Source organism: Pelodiscus sinensis, chromosome 6 (assembly GCF_049634645.1).
Source record: "Pelodiscus sinensis isolate JC-2024 chromosome 6, ASM4963464v1, whole genome shotgun sequence".
In the NCBI taxonomy this organism is placed as follows: Eukaryota; Metazoa; Chordata; order Testudines; family Trionychidae; genus Pelodiscus; species Pelodiscus sinensis.
The window spans coordinates 107,157,326-107,180,072 of record NC_134716.1 but is presented as its reverse complement, the minus strand read 5'-3'; the positions used below and the strand labels follow the sequence as shown (position 1 = coordinate 107,180,072).

The 22,747-nt window shown below is 43.3% G+C and overlaps 1 protein-coding gene across 8 annotated transcripts in view; it reads left to right on the top strand.

The window, feature by feature from the left end:
- Positions 1–22,747, top strand: part of RAI14 (retinoic acid induced 14) — a 128,176-nt gene that overhangs the window by 80,027 nt on the left and 25,402 nt on the right. For all 8 annotated transcript variants that reach the window (XM_006116505.4, XM_006116511.4, XM_006116509.4 and 5 more), the window contains one exon: positions 22,310–22,398. In XM_006116505.4, coding sequence (XP_006116567.2) covers positions 22,310–22,398 — 89 coding nt within the window. The remainder of the gene's footprint in view (positions 1–22,309; positions 22,399–22,747) is intronic.

Genomic DNA, 22,747 nt, shown 5'->3' with positions numbered 1-22,747 from the left:
TTAACATAAACTGTGCCTGATCTACCGAAAGAAAGGCCAGCAGGGCCCGTTGGCATGTGTCGTCAGACAATTGGTGATCACAGCCGTGCTCCAATTCCACGTTGTGCATGAGTTGCATTCTAGCAACAGGTCTGAATCAGACTCCAGCTTAAACCTCGATAGTCCAGGACCTGACTAGTGCTGAACCACAGTATTTGCCCAACCATGGGAGGTCAATATTATCTAGCAGCAATATCAACACTTCCACTGCTTACTGGGCTCTTAGAAGACATTTAGGAATAAATTAGAATTAAATGAACACTGAGAGCCAGGACTGGTGGCTGTAAACAAACTAAGGGACCATGGGAAACTTCGCCACACCAGTGATAAGTGGACATCTAGCTAACTAAAATTATGTTGGACCATGGATAGTGCCGGACCAGAGTGCGTGTGGTCGACAAGATTAACTGACAAGCCTAGGCTTATCAGTTAATCATGTAGCCGACTACATGTTGACATGATGCTAAAGGGGCTACAATCTCCTATTTAGGATGGAATGGAAAGGGGATTAGATATTCCTGCTCTTCTCTAAGTCACCATTTGACACCTTTTCCTGGGAAAATTTGGGTGCAGAGAGCCATGATGAGGCTTAGGTACCACTACTTCAAATGATTGCTTGTGTACATTCCAATATCTGTGCATGCCCTGCGTGTGCAATCATCGGAAGATGATTCCTTAGCACAGTGGTTCTTACAGGTGGTCCGTGGCTCGAGCTCAGTGCCCTCCCCCCCTCCTTTCTGCCACAACGGGGAGCCAACACTGGCAGTCCAGCCTCACGGCCGCCATGCAACCCCAAGGCTGGAGCACCAGCTTTGGCTTCCCGATCAGAGGGGGTGTGCGTGTGTGTGTGTGAAGAAAGCCCCAACCTTTCCCGCCTGACCAGCTCACGGAGGGAGGAAAAGCAAGGGGCTCCATGTGCTGCCACTCCACCAGTGGGGTGGGGGAGAGTGGCAGCATATGGCGCTGCTTGCTCTGCCTCTCTCCACGAGCCGGTCTGGCAGGGAAGGGATGGGCCTTTCTTCATCTTCCTCCCTTCCCCTCCCCTCCACCCCCAATGCCCTCTGAGCGGGAAGCTGGAGCTGGTGCACGCTGCAGTGTGCACTGCCTGGAGGCTTTCCCCACTGCTCCCATTGGCCAGAGTTGTGGCCAGTGGGAGCGGTGGGAGGTTGTGCTTAGGAACGATGGGGGCATGAAGCCAGGTAAGCGCCCCCCCCCCATGCCCAGACCCTGCACCCCAGTCTCCTTCATTTTCCCCCCTCAGAGCCCACATGCCCAACCTGCTCCTGCACCCTCCCTCCTGGCCACGCACTGCACTTCCCCTTGCTTTTGCTCCCTCCCCCTGGCTAGACACCGTACTCCTAGCCTGCTCCTGCACCCCACCTCCCATCCAGACCACACATCGTCACCCCTTCAGTATCCCACCTCCTGCGCAGATCCTGCATCCCCATCCCTCTTGCTTGTAGCCTTGTGCCATATACTGAACCCATCATTTTGTCCCAACCCCAGAGCCTAAGGGGATCCACAAAATCCACTAACCCTGGAACCCCAGAAGAATCAATCTGGTCTAAGGGAAGCCCTGAACCTCAGTCCTCCCTGTCCCTCCCCTTCTCCTGGTAGGGCTGGAGTGCCAGAGGAGTGAAGGGTCTCAGTTGGGGTCCACATCAATGAGATTTGGGGATTTTTGGAGGGGGGGGTTGGGTCAGTGGCCCCTGACGTGCCCCCCCCAAAAAAATTCCCCCTAAATAGAGAAAGAAATCATGGAAACCTTTTGTGTTGGACATAAATTAATATTTTACTTTATTTAAAATGAAGTTTGATAAACTAACATGAGAAGCTAAAGTGCTTAATCTGTTTAATTTAAATAATTTCCTTTTTTACTGGTTAAATTAAACCCTAGCTGCAGCACTCGGGCATAGTTATGTAATTAACAATGAGTTTCCATTAGGAACTGGTGGTCTACAGAAAGGTTTGCATTGAGCCAGGGGGCCATGGGCCAAAAAGTTTGAGAACCTCTACCCTAGAGGTATCTGACCCCTGCTGACGTGACTCCCGCTTCAGTTCCTTCTTTCTGCCAGTGACATTGGTTGAAGCGTCAGACTTCTTGCCTAACAAGTAGCTCTTCCCTAGTGCGTAGATAGAGTTCTTTGTTGTGACGATAGTATGTGTAGGGTCCCATTCAACGGGGCTGCAGCCAGACGTAACTCTAGTGATGGCTGCCTCCGACATGGGATGGGGGTAGGGATGTGAGCGTTTACCTGCGTACATGGTTACTGATGACCTGGGGCTCATCGGTTAACCCTTATGGTTACACACAGCCCTCTCAACTGCCACTTCCGCTTCTGTATCCGGGACAGTGGGGTGGGGAGGCAGGAGATTTGGCTTAAAAGGTGGCACCCCACTAGCACTGGATGAGGGCAGGTGTGAGCGGGTATGTGCAGGGAGACAGCTCCTGCAGAGCCACCTCCCCCCTCATCCCCCCATGCTGCTGTCTCTGAGGCAGCAGGTTGGGGGTGCAGGAGAGAGAGCGGGAGCCAAGAGCCAATACACACAAGGAGCTGGCTCCTGCAAAGGTTCATATCCTGTCACCCCTGCACTGCTGCCTCCCACAAAGGCACCAGTAGGAGCGGGAGCTGGTGCCTATCTCCCCCCCCCCCTCCCATGCTGCTGCCTCTGATACAGAGGCAGCGGGGGAGGCGGTGCTTTGATAGAGGCAGCAACACATAGCGTAACTGCCACCAGGCACATTTGAACCTGGGACCTCTGAAGCAGAGTATAGGAGCCGCTGCCCTCTGAACTAAAAGCCGGTTGGCTCCCAGCCCATGCTGTAGAGGTCTCTTGATCTTAACTGTTGCTGTGGCCTAGGCACCACTTTCATTGCTCAGTAACCACACTAGGTGTGTGGGTTACAATAGCAGCTGCTGCCCCATGCTGCAGGCTCTGATACAGGGCCAGCAGTGCAGGGTAGCAGCCGGCTCCCTGGGAACTGGGCAGGAGCTTGCATGTTACCTTTGATAGTAACCGATAAACTTAGGCACATGCCTTGGTGCACATAACAAAATTTATTCTATACATTGGTGGAAAAACTTAGGGGGAACGTTGGCCCTCACCCAGCAATCCCGGGATGATGCAGCGTTGGGCTGTACCGCACTTGGCAATGAATTGAGGTCCAACCCCTTCTCTGTACAGACTGCTGGTAAGTCACATATTGGAATGCACATGAGCAATCACTTGAAGAAGAAAGAATGGTTACTTATCTTTTGTAATTGTTGTTCTTCAAGATGTATTGCTCATGTCCATTTCAGACCCACCCCCCCCTCCTCTGTTGGACTGTTCCGTCAAGAAGGAACTGAAGTGGGAGTCAGGTCAGCTGGGGTATGTATGCAATGCTGTGACATGTTACCACATGGGGTGCTATAGATGACCTGATGGGTAGCACTAGGGAAAAATCTTCCAATGATCATGCACTCAGCACCCACGTATGTATTGGAATGAACATGAGCAACACATCTCAAATAACAACAGTTACAAAGGTAAGTAACTATTGTGTCCTGCCGAAACCCCTCTGCAAACAATGTTCCCTTTAAAGTTTTCCATCTGTGAGGGGAGTGAGTTTTGTCTTGTGCACCAATATTGATGCCATGTGTGCTTGTTTGGTGGGTGCCATGGTGTGGCACACATCCAATTACTAACAAAAAATATATATATATTTAAATAGTTATGGAAGAAAGCCCCACTTACTGTGCAGATACATTAGCTCCTGGTGCACCTTTTGCCCTGTTACACAGCTAGGCCCTGCCCCAGGCCCCCACTCCTTCCCTCTCCCACTGCTTCCCCCTTCCTTCAGCTGCCCCCAGCCCTCCTGTGAACACTGAGCAGTCCCCACCAGGCTCTCATGTCAGTAGCAAGAGGAGCCCAGCAGCAGCTCCAGCTCCCTTAGATTCCATTACAGCCACAGGCCAGGCCAATAAACCACCCTGAGACAGGCAAAAAAAAAAAATTCCTTGATGGCAGCAGCCATCCGGTAGCTCTTTGACCCTAATTCTGGCAGCAGCCACTGCCCAGCAGCCTTGAAGCCCCAACCCTTGGTGTCGGCCAGTGCCCACCACACAGTCACAGCCCTGGTAGCGGCAACAGTCGCATCCCCCTCCTTTCCTGGGTGCTATGTTTTGGGAAATATGTGGACAAATTGGAGAAAGTCCAGAAGAGAGCAACAGAAATAAAGATTAAGAAAACATGGCCAATGAGAGAAGAGTGAAGAAAAAGGTTTGTTTAACCTGGAAAAGAAAAGACTGAACAAAACAGTTTTCAAGTGCATAAGAGGCTTTTACAAGACAGAATGAAAAATTGTTGCTCTTAACCTGTGAGGCTACAACAAGAAGTAATGGGTTTAAATTGTAGCAAGGGTGATTTAGGTTACACATTAGGGAAAACTTCCTGTAAGGGCGGTTAAGCACTAGAACAAATTACCTTGGGAGATTGTGAAATCTCTGCCCTTGGAGATTTTTCAGAGCAGGTTAGACAAACACCTGATTGGTTTAGTTATTACTTAGTCCTGTCTTGAGTGCAAGGGGCTGGACTATTGAGGTACCTTCCAGTTCTACACTTCTGATTTTTCTGGCTGTCTTGTCAATAATACTCAGAGGAGAGAGCTCTCTAGCTGGGTGTTATAATTCATGTGAACCAGGATGCTAAAAGCTAGGGATTTAAAATCCTGATTCATCAGGTTAATTGGCTAAAAGTTAGGTTGGCCTAACAATTAACCAGTTAACTGATTAAGCAGGATCTGGGCTGGAGATGTTCCCAGCCTATGGGGCTCCTGCCCTCACCCCCTCCCTCCCATGCTGAGGCTGGCTGCCACTTCCAGCCCCACATGGGGTCTGGGCCTGCCTTCGATTCCTAGCTCCCAGCCCCCCACCGCAGCAGCCCCTGCCTTCTGGGCATCTTGGCTCTCTGTGGACCGAGGCTGCTCCAGATGCCAAAGCAGCCCTTCTTCGCGGTGGGCCCCCTGTGGGGTTGGAGTGGCCCCCTGCACGCGGGGAGCTGCTCCAGCCCCCACCAGCTAACTGGATCGAGTTAACCTTTCACATCCTTGATCCTGGCCCAAAAGCTAAACTGGCAGAGTTGGCAACCTGAAGCATATTCTCACCAGCAACTCTACACTGCACCATAATAACTCTTAACTCACGAACCAATCCATGCAACAAACCTCGGTGCCAACTCTGGCCATACACCAGCAACACCATCACAGGACCTAACCAGATCAGCCATACCGTCACTGGTTCATTCTCCTGCACATCTACTAAAATCATATATGCCATCATGTGCCAACAATGCCCCTCTGCTATATACATCAGCCAAACTGGACAGTCGCTACGTAAAAGAATAAATGGACACAAATCAGATATTAGGAATGGCAACATACCAAAACCTGTAGGGGAACACTTCAATCTCCCTGGATACACAATTGCAGATCTAAAGGTAGCCATCCTGCAGCAAAAAAACTTCAGGACCAGACTTCAAAGAGAAACTGCTATTAAACAAAGACTGTGAATGGCTAGCTAACTACAAAAGCAGCTTCTCCTCTCTTAGTATTCACACCTCCAGATCAGCTACTAGAAGTGGGCTTCATCCTCCCTGATTGGATCCACCTCATCATCTCTAGCCTGATCCTGGCCTGCATATTTATACCTGCCTCTGGAAATTTCTACTACATGCATCTGACAAAGTGGGTCTTTGCCTATGAAAGCTTATGTTCCAACACTTTGCTTAGTCTATAAGGTGCAGCAGGACTCCTCGCCGCTTTTGCAGATTCAGACTAACATGGCTACCCCTCTGATTATTGCGAGTAGTTTTCTTTTTAAAACACAGTTCTGCTTGTCTATATGATTTCTTGAAGGATATGCAAATTTTTAACAAAATTAAGTGCCCCTGTTGTGTTTTTATACTTATTGAAACTGTTCTTTATTATCTAAAGGGAACCTTGAATGCGACTGAACATGTTATCGCCATAATAATTTTCAGTTTGAGGGGAAAAAGATTGTTGCAGTGAAAACCAGCTTAGGTAAATGGATGAAGACCTTGGAATAGTTAGTACTTGTGACGTGTTAGAGAAAATCCTAAAGCTACTTCTCTTTCAATAGGATATGATAACAGTTTTACATTTTAAAGTAGCATACCTTTTTCTTGACTTCCTGTAAATTGACTGCATCCATTAACAGTGTTAGCAAGTAATTTTCAGCAAATGGTATTTTAATCTTCTTATGCCCTTTCCTAACTCATAATTTATGGTATATGAATGTAAAAAAGTGTGTCAAAACCAAGCAAGCATCTACACAAATGCATTTAAGAGGGGAAAACTTTCTAAGTTTTAGAAATTTACATTGAACTTAAGTGTGGTGGCCACTTTTGAAGACCTGAAAACCTAGTCACGCAGAATTTATTTTACTCTGCATTATGAGCTGCCTCTTCCCTTCCCCCTCCCAAAAAAATAAAAAAGCTATCTTTAACAAGGACTAAACTTTAACTTTATCCAACTTGCTCTGAGCACTGAGAGACTCCAGTGCAGAAGTCTTTCATACACCTTGCACCTTGTAGATTACAGGTAGCATTCTGAAGGTGTCAATAATAAATATGTATTTTTCCTACAGATACTAAGCTGCCTGTTTTGGTTTATTGTTTTTTTCACTTCTGGATCATATATTAACAGCTTTGTATAATCTGTTCCACGTTTTTGTCAGATAATAATGATCATACTTTTCTGAGGTGCATGTCTTTCTCTAAGCCTGTTCCAATAGAACAGTTAAGCCACCCCTGACCCCACTTGCATAGGATCAGATGGTTAATGTTCTGCTTCAGGCCTATGCCTAAGCATATGGATTTTGTTATGAAACAACACCATTTTAAAATGTTGTTAAAAATGTTTCCAAAGGCTTACACAGCCAAATATACTGTACCTGCAGATTTTAATTACACCAACGGGGTGCCCCTTGCTTACTGTTCTAATATAGGGCACCAGACACCTGGAAGGGAGCAACATGCAGTAGTCTTTATTTTTGAAGGTTTATGACTTGCTAAAATAAAGTCCATGGGCAGTAGGCAAAACTGTGATTATTCATTTACCTGGTTTGCATTTCTTTAAGTGCTTTACACTAGCTTCTTCAGGTTTTTTTTTTTCTTCAATGTCAGAATCTCAATTGGAAATAAATAGGAGTTCTAAACTGTCTCTCTTTACTTACACATCACCCAAATCCATTTGGCTTCATCTCAGAAAGGTTGGATAACGTGCTGTCTTTGATAAGAAGTGATCTTACACTATAAAGTTTAAAATAGAACAGTACCTTGGAAAATAGAACAGTACCTTTATATTTATCAACTCTGTTCTCATAACATCATAGAATCCTAGGGTTGGAAGAGATGTCAGGAGGTTATCAAGTCCAACCCCCTGCTAAAAGCAGGACCAATCCCAACTAAATCATCCCAGCCAGGGCTTTCCCAAGCTAGGACTTAAAAAACTTCTAGGGATGGAGATTCCACCACCTCCCTAGATAATGCATTCCAGTGCTTCACCACCCTCCTAGTGAAATAATTTTCCCTAATACCCCACCTAGACCTCCCCCACTGCCACTTAAAACCGTTGCTCCTCGTTCTGTCATCTGGCCCTACTGAGAATAGCCTCTCTCCATCCTCTTTGGAACCCCCCTTCAGGCAATTGAAGGCTGCTATCAAATCCCCTCTCACTCATCTGTAGACTAAATAAGCCCAAATCCCTCTGCTTCTCCTCATAAATCATGTGCTCCAGCCCCCTAATTATTTTTGATGTCCTCTGTTGGACTTTTTTCCATGCATCCATGTTCTTTCTGTAGTGGAGGGCCCAGAAGTGGATACAGTACTCAGATGTGGCCTCACCAGTGCTGAATAAAGAGGAATAATCACTTCCCTAGATCTGCTTTGAGACATTAAGTTTTAAGACTGTACTGAAGCAACCAAACTTTTCATGCAGCAGTCTGGACAAATATTTACTCGAGGTAATTTTACCCAGCCTTTTTTTTTAGTACTCTTTTCTGTGCAAATAGCCAGAGTTGGTATTTAAAAAAATTATAGATGTCTCTAAACTGTTGCTTTAAGTCTGAAGCATTTGAAGTTTAAAAGCCCAAAACATATTAAACATGTCCTGTTCTTTAAGCTACCGTATAAGAATACATGTTCTTAAGATGCCTAACTAAAACTCAAATAAGGACATCCCTGTTTTTTCAGTTTTGTTTGCATCAGATTCAGTTCCAAACAGTTTATTTTGTATCAAAATCCATTTTAGATTAATTTTCTACCCAGTGGTTCTTACCCTTTTCTTCCCTCCTCCCCCCCCCCCCCATAATTCCATGACCCCATGTTACAATAGAATGGTATGGGATTCCCCTTTCATAAGCTCAGAACGTCTTTCTATTTCATCATAAACAAGAGCAGGATGTGACATCCTGGACGCATTGCATTCATGACCACCATGAGGGTGGTGGTGCCTTCCTACTTTGAGAACCTATGTGTTTATTGTTTGATGTACCACTCTTCTAAAAAATTGTTTTGAAGTTGGGAGGATGGAACATCAAGATTACATACTATAGTTTGGAAACTCCTGTGCTTCGAGGATTGAGTACTGCAAAAGCTAAGTACTGGTCTCTGAGCTATATATAGAGAGAGAGAGAAAGACAGACATATGCAATTTATGTCTCTGAAAAAGCATAACCAGAAGAAAGAACATTCTGTTTGGTGTAAAGGTGAACAGAAACTCAACATTGTAAACATTTTTTAAGATGTGTTCACCCTGATGATTATTGAATTATAACCCCCTTGCAACTCTTGTAGTGCCAAAGAATAAAACCAGTGTTTCAAAACTGCAGCCGTTTAATTCCTAACAGATTGCCTCTTCTGTTCTGAACCCTGCTGCTAGACTTCAAGAGATTCTAGGACTCTAGTGACAGTGTTGTAATCAAATGACTTTAAAATGATAATCTGCCACACAACTTCAGTTCATCAGCAAGTTTGATCTCTTGGTCTTATTTAATAGCAAACGTGTAGGAAGTTTTCCAATCTCAGACTTGAAATGGGAGTCAACATTAAAGTGCTAACAAGTCCTGCCCAAAAAGCATCATGTAAAAATGAGATTGTTGGACCATAAGTAGAAAGAAAAATAAGGCTTTTGGATCCCCAAAATCTCTCAACAGCAGCTGGGAGGTTATTTTTGCTGAAATTGAGGGCTAATATTAGGAGCCTATGGCCTGCCAGCTCCTGCACTGTCTGACCATTCCCAGCCTCCATTAAGAAAACGGCCCTTCAGCAAGCTCTCCTTTATTAATTTCTTATACCTTGATGTGATTGAAACGGAATTCTTCATGCACAAGGCACAGGTGGGAGGTGGTATAAGCAAACAGTTCTCTTGAGACATTCCAAATTACTTCCTACTGTTGGAAAGGTGTGTAGGGCTTTCACTGAAGAGAGTTGCACTTCCTTGGAGTGCTTTAGTCCTGCTCCCTCGTAAGGTTAGGGGTATCACTGGAGGGTGCGCTTGAGTTCTAGAAAAACCAGTTCCTGAGGCAGCTCACTGAGTCCAGGGTGGATACTGACTTCTTGTGTTGAGAATTGAGAGCAATTTTTAATTGGGGTTGAGAGCTTTGGTAGATGTTCTTGCAAAACTTTATCAAGGTTGTCCCTGTGAATACCAGGAATAAACTCTAGACTGGAGCTGCGAGACTATTCAGTGTTCCTGCCAACTACCCGACATCTTGTACAGATCTGAGGCTGTCCAGCACTGGGGTACACTCTAGAAATGATTAGCGCTGGTGGAAAGCAAGTCAAGTTAGGCATTATATTGAAATTACATGAGACTTGAGCCCCCATTTCCCATAGGCCCCATTGAAAATCCCCGCTTAAAAACTCACATCATAAAAGACAATGAACAAAAGCAAACACCTGTCTCTATTTAGAAGCATAAGCTTGTTATAACTATGACACTGTGTGTTATACCTACTGGCTAGACAGCACTATTGCAGCATCAGAGCTTCTGCTGCCCCTGGGGGAGGGAGGGATTACTGTTCTATGCCAGCAGGAAACGCTCCCCCACTTTTTTTTATAAGTAGCATCTTCACTCAGGTGGTACAGTGGTGCAGCTCCTGGGCACAGCTGTAACATTGTAAGTGTAGAGCAGGGGTGGGGAACCTAGGCCCAGGGGCTGGATGAGGCCCCTGGCTTGTCTGGATCCAGCCCCCAAGGCTCAAGATTTTTCCCTCTCCCCCCTGAAGTGCGGAGCCTGTGCTGGTGCTCCAGCCCCCCTGACCCTTTACCATGGGACATAATATCAACTAGCCTGGGCTATCCTTGGCTCTGGTGTGAGGGGAATGTGGGGAGTGTCTTTCTCCTTCTCAGTTACGGGCCACATCAGTGAGGGTTTCTGGGTTTTTTGCTTCTCACTTGTGTGTGGCCCGTGATTGCTTTTTCTGTGGGTCAGCGGCCCCCGACTCAAAAAAGGTTCCTTACCCCTGGTGCAGACAACCCCTTCGTTTTACTTTCCTGTGACACTTGGAAGGAAAAATAATTGGCAACTGGTTGTATAAGTGGGGTCTGCTTTTGGTGGACAAAAGTCCACCCTCACTGCTGCTTATTACAGAGGGGGATGAGTTTCGGAGTTGACACTAACATAACTGCTTTGTCTTCACAGCTTCAGCTTATCTATCAAGTGACAGAATAGCAGTGCGCTAACATAACTGAAGTTAGCATAGCTCTTGTAGCCCTTTTTTATTTCTGAAATATTTACAGCAACAGTACAGCTGGTAAAAGAAGCCCAGAACAAACACTGTTTAATTTCATTTGTTAACTTCACTGATGGAATACTTTTTAAAATAAATATTTAAAATTCATGAGATACTGTTCCATCAATTTATAAAGGTGCTTGAGATGCCTAATCTGAAGGCTGAAACCCCATCTTAAGAAATGTTCCTTAACTGTTCTTCAAAAGTTCTGTTGTATGCACGTTGTGCCCATTATGAAGTGTCTGCTCTTTATGAAAAGGCCACATTTATCAAATGCACTCTTGAGAAGAAATGCAGTGAATACAGTGTGAAATTATGACCTTTGCTGTAATAAATATTTACAATGCCATGTGTAGATTTCTATTCTGCAGCTAACTTGCATTCTGTTTTGCAAACTGAAGTCTAATGGACTTCTGCTCAAACCTCACTTAGGCTATGTCTGTTCTGCAGCCTTCTTCCGCAAAAGCTTATGCAACTGAAGCACGGAATAGAATATCGCCACGTTTCATTTGCATAATTAATTAGCAGCCATTTTGGCATAAGAGGCTTTTGTGCAAAAACCCCCTCTTGCACAAGAGCCGTTCTTCCTGGAAAAATGAGGAAGAACGGCTCTTGTGTAAGAGGGGGTTTTTGTGCAAAAAGGAGCCATCTACTCAGCTCCTTTTTGCTCAAAAGCCTCTTGTGCAAAAATGACTGCTAACTAATTATGCAAATGAAGTGTGACAATATTCCACTCCACAGTACTTTTGCATAAGCTTTTGCGGAAGAAGGCTGCAGTATAGACGTAGCCTTAGAGTCCCCTCCTGCTCTCACTTTTAACTTAGATCATTTAAACAGAGGGGCCTCTGTAGTGAGGGAAGTGCATGCTTTTTGGAGTTTATCTGCAATAAAACAATTTTTGTAGGAGCTGAAAAATTGTAAGAACAGGTGACAGACAGATCTCTGTGCTGCCCGGAGTGTGGAACGTGCTCCCCTCCCCCGGCAGCCCTCAGAGCTGCACACAGCACACTGCATGGGGCTCTGGTGGCGATTTAAAGGGCCTGGTGCTCCAGCAGCAGCTGCTGCTGCAGTAGCAGTGATGGCAGCTGGAAGTCCTGGGTCCCTTTGACTCACCAGGCGTGGGGCAGTTATTCCTCCCACTCCCCTTGGTGGCCCTGAGTAGGAGGGGGTATGTGGGGTTCATGTATTTTAATTTGTTTTGCACTAATAAACCAGCAGGTTCTATATGATTGCAGTATTTAGCATATTAAAGATCAGAAGGAGTCTATTAATAAAGATGCAGGAATTGCTCCCGTAAATGGTGTTATTGAAAGTGACTGCTCACTGGCCTGGTATTGTGTGATGCTGACAGGATTCCATAAAGACTAAACATGACAGAATTTCTTCAGCAGTTAAAATAACTGGCCATTTTTAAGGCGTATGTCTTCTTAGAGGTGCTTCTGCTCTAGACATGCACTCTGAGGAAGATTCATTGGCATTAACTGTGAAATTTCCAGTTTTAAAATTTTTAAAGTTCTGGATTTAGCAAAACAGAAACAGAGCTGGTTTGCACAATAAAGTGATGTATGTGTATATGAAGCAAGTAAGGTGTATGTGAACTATCACAGTTTGGTAAAGGTATCAGATTTCAGGCTCTTAAAGAATATTTCTGTTTTGGAAACTGTATTATTTAAACAAGGATACAGTAAGAAGCTTGTTAGTGTCAAATAAACTTTACCTATCAAGTAACTTTTTAAACTTTGGTGCCTTCAGGATTTTGATCAGTTGTATTGATTTCTGAAATAGTTTGGTTTCAGAATTCCATTATTATTGAAATTCAGTTTGCACGGTAGACTGCAGTGCTCCACAGCCTGAAAAATGGATAAATCCTTCCTTATTTTAAGAGATTTTACAAAAGCATGTTTCCTTGAAAGGGTTTAGTGTGGATTAGTAAGAGAAAGTACTTCTTCATTCTGTATCCCTTCACGCTTTGAGTTTTCTTTTGTCACCATGGGAGTTGCCAATGGTTTTGTCCATCACATGTCTGGGTTCGAATCAAGATGAGTCAAACACTATTTGTTTAGGGTACTTTATATACTTGAGGACTGGTGATGAGATATTAGATGGGGAGGGCTCTGGGTTACCACAGAGAATTATTCTAGGTGTCTGCCAGTTGGATCTTGCCTATGTGCCCGAGATTTAATTGATCACCATATGTGGGATCGGAAGGCATTTTTGTCCTGGGTCAGATTGGCAAAGACCTTGGGTGGTGTGGGTGTGGGTGTTTTGCCATCCTCTGCAGCATGGGTCATTTGCTAGTTTAAACTAGTGCAAATGGTGAATTCTCTGTGACTCGTAGGCTTTAAACTATGATTTTAAAACTTCAGTAACTCAGCCAGAAGTTAGGGGTCTCTGGCCTGCAAAGTGCTGGAGGTCAGACTAGATGATCATCACGGCCCCTTCTGACCTTAAGGCCATGAATCTGAATATGCTACATTAATGCCAACCCACCAAACTAAAAATGTTCCCCAAACCATTTTTTTAAAAAGTCTTCATTCACTCAGTTTAATTATTGGCCGGTACATTTCTTGTTAAAGAAGGAGGTCTGGATTGGACTTGCTGTTGATTGATTCCAGACACACTCACATGCTGAGTACACTGCCTGAGGTGTATTCCCAGTTTCCTAACCTTTTCTTGTGTTGATAGGGTAACCATGGTCAGGTCTCTAAAATACCAGAACACTTCTACACTAAAACACAAATAAGATTCAGATGGGAACTAAAACAATACTTGCTTTATTATTTTAGGTCTTGTGATTGAAACAGATGTTGTAAGACTTCAGCTACTTTAGAATTTGGTAGAAGGAAGGAAGAGGGTTAATTGGTTCATTAAAGGTTTTTGGGTTTTTTCCTAGATCCTAGGGTGTCACTGAAATACACAGTGCAGTGACCAAGCAAAAGAAGCAGTTGAATAGAGAGTGCAAGGTACTAAAAGATTTCAAGTGGGATTTTCTCCTGATCTAATCTATAAAGGAGAATGTTTGTAAGTGTGTGCGCTAATAACTTGGACACTATAAGAGCTACCACAACCAAACTTTGCGTGGGCTAACCTTTCATCCAGGAGAAGGCTTTAAGGTACTTTTGGGCCTGAGCTCAAGCTTTAAAAATCAAAAAGTAACCCGCCGCGCTGCACTACAGCGGCCACCCCACCCACCCTAGGTCCCATGCCCGCTGCCTGCAGCCCCCTGCACCGTCTGGAACTCGTACCCTCCCGCCCGTGAGGTTACATAAGCGACCCTCTTTTCTCCCTCTCCCGCCCGCACTGGCACTCAGTGCCCTGAGCCCCCATGTGCACAACAGCTCGGGCACCTGCCCTGCCCCCCACGACCCCTGCAGTCCCGGGCGCCCCTCCTGCACGTAACCTCCCCTCGACCCGGGGTCACACCCCTCCTCCTTCAGGGATTATGCGGACCTATATTTTAATCCCTATAGAAATCAGTGCAACTTTTCTACCATTCAAAAAAAGATAATGGACTACTGTTTTTCTACATTTTGTTCCTCCAGTTTCCCATATAGTCAAGGATTGGGGAATATTTCATTTCTATGTCTTTATCATGACCCCGAAGTCTCCAGGCAGTACTGTATCTTTATTTTATCAGTTGTGTATGTTTGTGTGAAGGTATTTGTCAGGAAAATGTAAATCGAGTTGTTGGCAGGCAAGTCATGCTTTTAGAAAGTCAACAAAGATTTGATGTATACTTTAGGGAAAAAAAGAAAAAATATTATGATTTGGGCAGAGATGTTTTTACTCAAAATCATCCTAAACAATCAGTCTAACGGAGTTCACGCTGTACTTCAAGCAAGATTGCATTTAATACATCTTTCTGAGCAGAGATGACCCGTGTCTGTCAATAGTGAGGGAGCAGAGTGAGGGCAGCTGGCTTCAGCAGTGTTACTGAGCACATTCAGCCCAAGCCAAGAAGCAAATCTGGGGGGCAAATGAGCCTCTTCTAATCCCCTTCGCCCTCCTCCTCTTCCCCTCTTTACCCCTCTTGCCGCCTCTCTCTTTGAACCCTTGGAAGAAAATGGCTGAGAGCATATGCTCAATCGGTGCACTATGTTCCTGGCATGCCATGAAGCTGTATTTACTAGCTCACCAGTTACTTGGTATCCACGATTCTAGAATGTTCTCAAACACTTTGAGTTTTGCAAAGTGTCGTCCTATGCCACTTTCAAACCATGGGGGAATTCTCCTCTGCAGAGAATACTAATCCTACCAGGGTTCTCCTGAGCATTGCTGTTGGGGCACCCTTTGTAGCACAAGGACTACAGATACCCTGAAGACAGTATGTTAGTGGAATTCCTTTTCAAATCTTAGCTGCTTTGTAAGTGAAGCAACTGCGGAACTGAGCGCTTATCAAACAGCCGGAACACATTCTGAGGAAGCCGGTAGTGGTGATCAAGAAACTTACTGTTTTTAGCTTTATTGAGGCTAAATTTACAATATGGCTGATAAGAAACTGGTTCCAGCATGTATTTATCACCCTGTCCTCCCACACACACGTCTGATTGCATTTTTCTGATTCAGTTTGTGTTTTGAAGGTTACTGAGCCTCAGCTTAAGGCATAATGTTTTATACCGATTCCATTGTGTTCCATTCTATTTATATGTCATTTTCTTGCATGTGTGAACCACAAACTTGTTTTAAACATATTTTCAAAAATAACCTTTGATAAGTAAGATCCACTGAGTAAGAAGTGGCATTGTAAGTGGATAGGCGAGGGACTGGGATTCAATACACCTGTGTTCCTTTATCAGCACTGCCTGACTTGCTTGCTCCCTCCCAACCTCTAAACTTGGATTAATTCAATGCTCCTACCTTTTGGTAAAGCTCTTAGAGAGAGCCTCTGATGAAAAGCACAAAGTAAAGTCTATGTCATAGAAAGGACAGTGCTCTTATGTGTGCTGTACAAACTTTTCAGTGTTTATGCTTTCTAGCAATTGGATAGGAAATTCGGTTACCTTGTTCTTGGCCTCTTACAAAGATCAACTGTAGAATCAGCTGTAATGTCTAATCTCTTTTCTGTCTACCAGTATGAGGGATGAATTTTTTTTAGAAAGACTGGTTGGATAAAACTATTCTGATTCTTTTTCAAAAAGAATAAAAAAACAGTCTACTTCCGTTTTTTTTAAAATATCAGAATTTCCATTGCTACTTGTTTCACTCAATGATATAGCAGCTCTGCTGTCTAGAACTTGCCCAGGGATGCCTGAGCAATGTAGGTGGCCATTTTGTTGAAATTTGCTACGTGTGTGTGTGTGTGTGTGTGTGTGTGTGTGTGTGTGTGTGTGTGTGTACACATTTTTCTTTCATTGACCCACTTCAGTTATTATGTGTGTCATTGAATCAGCATTAATTGTATTGAACTGAATTTTTATCCAATGTTAGGTAGTGCAGTGGTGTCTTTTATTGAGAGTGTGCATGAATTTTGCTGTGCATTTCTCTCTGGGTTTCAGAATAATCAAGATGAGTGTTCCTCCAAGGATGTCATTTTGACTTAATCTTGGGTACTGTGTGAGTTGCTAATGGATTAGTATATTTTCATAATGATAGAAGCACAAATCTATTGGATGCTTACCCTCTCCTACAGGATGGATTCGAAATGGTGAGTTGCTTTGTGCCTGTGTTCAATAGGGAGCATCTGCCTTCATCTTCCCCTTAGGAGGTCACTTGCTTTTGTGCTGGGGTGGGAAGGCTGGGAGTTAAACTTCTTTCTACCCACATTAACCCTAGAAATGGTTGTTTACAGTAAAAAGGATCCCTGCATTAGTGAACATCAAAGGTATCCAGATGTTTACCAATAAATTCTGGTGGCAGAAGACATCTCTTATGCATAGAGAAAAATTGAAGAAATGTATGTGAGAGCGGGATTTGAATATGATATTGTCAGAATCTAGCCTTCAAAAATGAGACTTAACTTGGAGAAGTGACCATACAACGTTTGTTTTTCTTAGTGTTTGTTTAATTTCATTTTGCAATCAGGAAGCAGAAATCCAAGTTTTGTTTCTTTTATTTTAAAAGGAAGTTTTATTCATGAAAGATACAAATAAAATGCACCACTTCAAGGCTCTGGATGAGAACTCCAGCAACTGTAAATATGTAGCTTTTGTCCTGAATGTTTTAGGAAACTATATGCAACCTGTAAATAATTATTCTGGAGCAAACCATCTCTATAACCGCTCTGCCTATTTCTATACTTGGAAATCTTCCTTCTTGTCTAAAAGCCAAAACTATCCACTATTTAGCAAATACATAATTTTCATTTTAAACCAGAGTGTATTGCTAAGGCAACAGAATTATTCCTTTTGGGCAGAATTGTTCTTCTATGAACATGACTTACTGACTTGCAGATGTCAGGAGATCCATCCTCAGTCAAATAAAATTGAACTCAGTGGTCATTGTCTCCTTCAACATGAAGTCAAAGCTTCTCATCCTCGCCTCTTATGGTACTGACCAGGTGTTCCCCTCTCTTACGTTTCTGCTTTGGTTACATCCTGTGCAGCTGTGTGCTTTTCTATATTTTCTTTTTTCCTTATGTGGTCTGCTTCATGTAGTCTTTCACATAGTCCCATAGGCTTGTAGTAGGCTTCCACCACATATGTATACTCTTTTCATTTTGTTTTTTTGTATAGTTTTCCTGTGACATTCACAATAACTCTTTTGCATCTTCTTGCACCCAAATGATGCCATGCTCAGATATCAGATGTTGCAAGTCCAGCTTGCACTCCAGAAGTCATGATGTAAACTTTCAACAGTGATTAGGCTTTTGGTAGCCTTGATTTTTTTTGGGGGTGCCAAAGCTGAGATACCTTCAAAGACTTCCAGAGAAAGTCTGCTCAGCATTTTGTGATGATCTGACCTGATCAAAGTATCTCAAATTGGGTAGTCAAACGCTGAAGCAAAATCACTAGTCACTCCTGAAAAATCTAGGCCCCTAACTTTTTAGACACAATTTTGCAACACACTACATAAATAATCAGATTGTAAAATCTCCATCTGAAATTGAAAAAGCAGTTAAAAATCTAGACAAGTGGAGAGTTCAGTATAGAAGCCACACTGACCTCTTCAGTGAGGAATAAAAAATGTAGCAAATTCAGCAACTTCCTTTTCTTTTGCCTCTTGAGTCCTTTTTTTAATTTGTAGTTTAAAATGTTATTCTTTGCTGAAATCTGCACGTGTTCACCATACAATGCCACAGAATGTAACAATCCTTTTTAAAAAAGTCTTATGAGCATTTCTTTTGGAACGTCAGTTTTAAACTATATAAAAACTTTGATATAAAATAGATGCATACCAGAAGTTTCATATGAGAAGGACTATGATAAATGTGAATAGCCAATGCCTTTTCCCATGAATATTTGTCTAAATAATTGAATTTGCCTTGTCTATGTTTGCCACCTGGATCAATTCCTACCAATATGTTGGCATATAAGTTTGCAAGCAGGAATGTTTTGGGAGAGAGTAAAATTTACTCAACTGTTAGAATATTCACAATACAAACTTAAAACATGTAAATGTGAAGACTCACACCAAAAATCTGGATCATGGCTTAAATTTCAAAATATTAATTATCTGAGCCAGCTAAAAACTAAGAATTACTTATAGGCATTCAGCAAATGTTTTCATATAAGTACAATAATGAAGAAACATAAGCTGCTGACAGAAAACTAGCAAACAGGTAAAACTTGTAAAATTATTCATTCTGGATTAGTCTCTCAGCTTTGGTGATTTTTCTCTTCATATCCTTTTGGGGGGGAGGGGTTCTTACTCTTGTAAATTACATGTGCACCTTCTTCCCTCTTCCCACAAAGCACCTTCTCACTTTTTTTAATAACTCTTACATTAGTTTGGTGCATCTTCCCTTAAACTTACAAAATGAGAAGATTTCTTGATTCATTTACTGCATGCAAGATCCTTGGCATCCGTGTAAGTGATGGCACATGGTACTGTGCTAAATCATTTGCGCAGTGAAATGCTACTTTTAGATACCTGGCTGCATTCTGCAGCCTAAAAAGGATTGCTTTCCCCCCTCTAGCTTATAGATCTTTTTCTCTGCAGTCTGTTTTTATCTACATAAAATAAAACAACTTTGTGCGTTTGGATATTTTTCTTAAATTGGACACAGTCCCTCGTGCAAACAAAATCTGGCTGTAAATCATGTCACTAATTTAGCCATGTGAGTGTTTATGATTCTGACATGTAAACAAGCAGAGTGTGTTCTTCAAGCACTTTGTCATCTTGGGTAGCTATATCTACACAAATGTTTAACTCTTATTTCATTATTGGTGAAATGTTGTACTAGTTCAGTTAGAGGTGTTGATAAAAATCCTAGCTAGCTACTTCTCTCCCCTAGGCATTTTTCCAAGAACGCTGAGAAATATTTTCTTCTGGAAAATCTTATTTATAAGATTGTTTATTGGTCACATAATACATGAGTCTTGTTTCTGATTTTAATAGATAAATATATATATCACCCTCCAACCGCACATTCTTCTAATGTTCTTTGGTATATTTTCAGAAAGGCTTTAAATGTGTTTGTTGTTTATGGCAGTAGTGGGCACCATGATAGATGTGCAGGATATTTCTGTGTAACCCAAGAACAGTTTAAACAGTGCACTCCAAGCTTGTGCCCAAGCAATCAGCAATGCTAGTCTGGTGGAGTGAAATGGTAGTCACACATGATCTAGGACTCAGTCCTGCAAGCTGAGTTCTCTGAGCCCATGCATAAGTGTTCTGATAAAGTGATCAGCACCTGACAGGATCTTGTTCATTGGTCTTTTAATCTCTATTGAGATGTTTTTAAAGGCTGAAGATTAGTGCCAGTTAGGATTTATCTTTGTCTGCTTTTATGAGTACTTTTTCCCATCCGGCGTATGTTATATATATTAATGCAAGTACCTATAGAGCCTAGTCTGGGACTGGGTAGGAACCCATTAAAAGAAAAAGATCCTGCCACAAATTTTGCTTGATGAGAGCCAGCGAAAAGAGGACAGTAAAAGTATTGAGTTTATTTATAGCAATCGGAGCACTCAAATGGCAGGGTAAAGACAAGACTGTTTGTGAAGGCCAGAGACATGTTTTAAGATAAGAAGCGCTGGTAAATGAACACTGGATTTAACCACTAAGAAAACTGTAGCATAAAACATTTCCGGTCTAGATTGTAATCCCTCCACTAATTATTGCCCTTCATTAACTTTTCATTAGAACCTTTTGTATAATATTTATATACCCTAAGTCTGCATGAGTATGATACATACAGGTCAGTTGGGTCTTGTGTTGCCGTTCAGATGTCCTCTGCCAGAAACAACTATAGAATTGTTGTCACTTACCTGATATTTGGTTTATTATTTCTGTTACTTTGCTGCTTAGGAGTCCTAATTGTTGACTAAGGTCATGCCGTGCCCTGTAGAAATCTTGTTTAGTGGGCTTATGCCCGCTAGTAATCAAATCTTTACATTTTGCATGGTTGTTTTAATATTTACAGGAAGCCAACATAAACTGTTAAATAGAGTACAGGCAGTCCCCGGGTTACGTACAAGATGGGGACTGTAGGTTTGTTCTTAAGTTGAATCTGTATGTAAATCGGAACTGGCGTCCAGATTCAGCCGCTGCTGAAACTGACCGCCAGTTCTGACTTACATACAGATTCAACTTAAGAACCCCAAGCGTCCCCAAGTCAGCTGCTGCTGAAACTGATCAGCGTCTGATTCCAGGAAGCCTGGGGCAGAGCAACTCTGCCTCGGGCTTCCTGTAGTCAGCGCTGGTCAGTTTCAGCAGCGGCTGACTTGGGGACTCCTGGGGCAGAGCAGCTGGGGTGCTGCTGGTTGCTCCAGTAGCGCTGCTCCTCGGCGCTACTGGACCAACCCAGCAGCACCCCAGCTGCTCTGCCCCAGGCACCCTGATTCAGCCGCTGATGAAACTGACCAGCAGTGGCTGAATCAGGATGCCTGGGGCAGAGCAGCTGGGGTGCTGCCCGGTCGGTCCAGTAGCGCCAAGAGCAGCACTGCGGGACCAACTGGCAGCGCCCTAGCTGCTCTACCACAGGCGTCCAGAGAAAAGCATGGTCTGCTGGGGGGGGGGAGCGCACTAGCTGCGCCTGCGGCCCCCCCCCCCCCCCCAGCAGACTAGGGAGGCTAAGAAAAGCGGAGCAGCTTTTCTTACCCCGGAGGACGCGGGCGGCGGGACTGCGGCGCATCTGGGCGTCCCGCTGCTCCCATCCTCCGGGGTGAGAGAAACTCCCTTCGTAACTGCGGATCCGACATAAGTCGGATCCGCGTAACTCGGGGATTGCCTGTAGTTTGTATTTTGGAGAGTGGGAGGAGAGGAGATGATTTTAAATTGCCTTTTTGATCCTAGAAAATCTGTTCTCATAAAATCAGTTCTGTTGTATCGTTAAGAATCAAACAATTAGAAGACTCTATCTAAAAGCTACTTAGTACAGAAGTTTTTGTTTCTTTTCATTTGCTAGTATACTTGATAAGCTACCTCCATAGCTCTCCGTTGTTGTGGTTTGCGTTTACTTTGAATCACATTTGTCCTTTTGTATTTGGGTTTTACCCCACAACTGTTGGTCCTGAGAAATGTACACAGCTGTATGAAAGCAAATTGCTGTCGAATTGGCACATCAACTTGGTATGCAGAGCCATTTTCTAATAAAAATCACTCCGAATTCTGTATATCTCGTTTGAATCTCTTTGTAGTCAAATTGCACATGCTCTATAGAAACTTACAGTAAAGAAAAGCCCCATCTCTTTCCCTCTGCTTCCCATCGTGCTATATGTCTGTCATGATATACCTCAGTAAAAGCACATGGCTAACTGTTCGTAGGACACTGTTTGTAAACCCTGAAACACCAAACAGGCTGTGTGAAATGTTTGAATAGAATGCAAGTACTGCCGTGTAGTTAAGTCTTTAGCTATTACTTCTGTTGAATGGATCTCGGAGTGGCTGGCAACTTCCACAGCTTCCTCCTTTGCCAACAACCAAAATAATACATCGGTGAAAAGTAAAACTCCATGTTAGAGTATGTTTACTGTATAGTCTTGCAACTCTGCAATAGCTGTGATTTCTCAGCAAGCGAGCAGTACAAATGGATTATTTGCTTTTACTTGAGGACCAGTCCAGGCCTCACTGACTTGACTTGAGTATTGCCACTGACTTCAGTGAGGCCAGGACTTGAGCTTTAGTTTAGAAGTTGGATAGGAACTGATGGGCGTAATGTATTTAGTTAATAAGCCGTTATCATGAGCAGAAAAATGAACATGGAAAGAGAACACTTCTAGCCATCACACATTCATTATTCACTTGAATAATAGTATACTGGAGAAATATGTGGGGGAGTTGAGAGATGCAAAATGGAAAAGCTGAATTGTTGGCTCACTGATGATGATTTAAAGGAGACGTTAATAAAACCGAAAGTGTAAATTGTCTTTCAGCTTTCACCTGGCTGCTGCAAAAGGACATGCTGAATGCCTCAGAATTATGATGACACATGGTGTGGATGTCACGGCACAAGATGGTACAGGTATATTGCTGTGAGCCTTTGCTACGTGTTTTATATTGGAGAAGATTTAGGCTTAGTCTCCACTACAAGATTTTGCTTAACTTGTCAGAAAGAAATGTGTGTGGGGGAGGGAGGAGGAATCATAGTTACGCTGATAGTGCTTCATCTGGGTTAGCTAATGTCATTCAAGAAATTGGTGTGGCTGCACCAGCAGAAGTCCTACTGTCCACATAGCTGCTTAAGTTCTGCTGCCAAAGGCTCCGACAAAAGTTGTATTTTCAAAATGAGAAGTCAGACATCAAACATGGTATGTGCAATTATGCAACTACATTGATTGTGAAAAGTGGGTGACCGCTTGTACCGTTTGTAT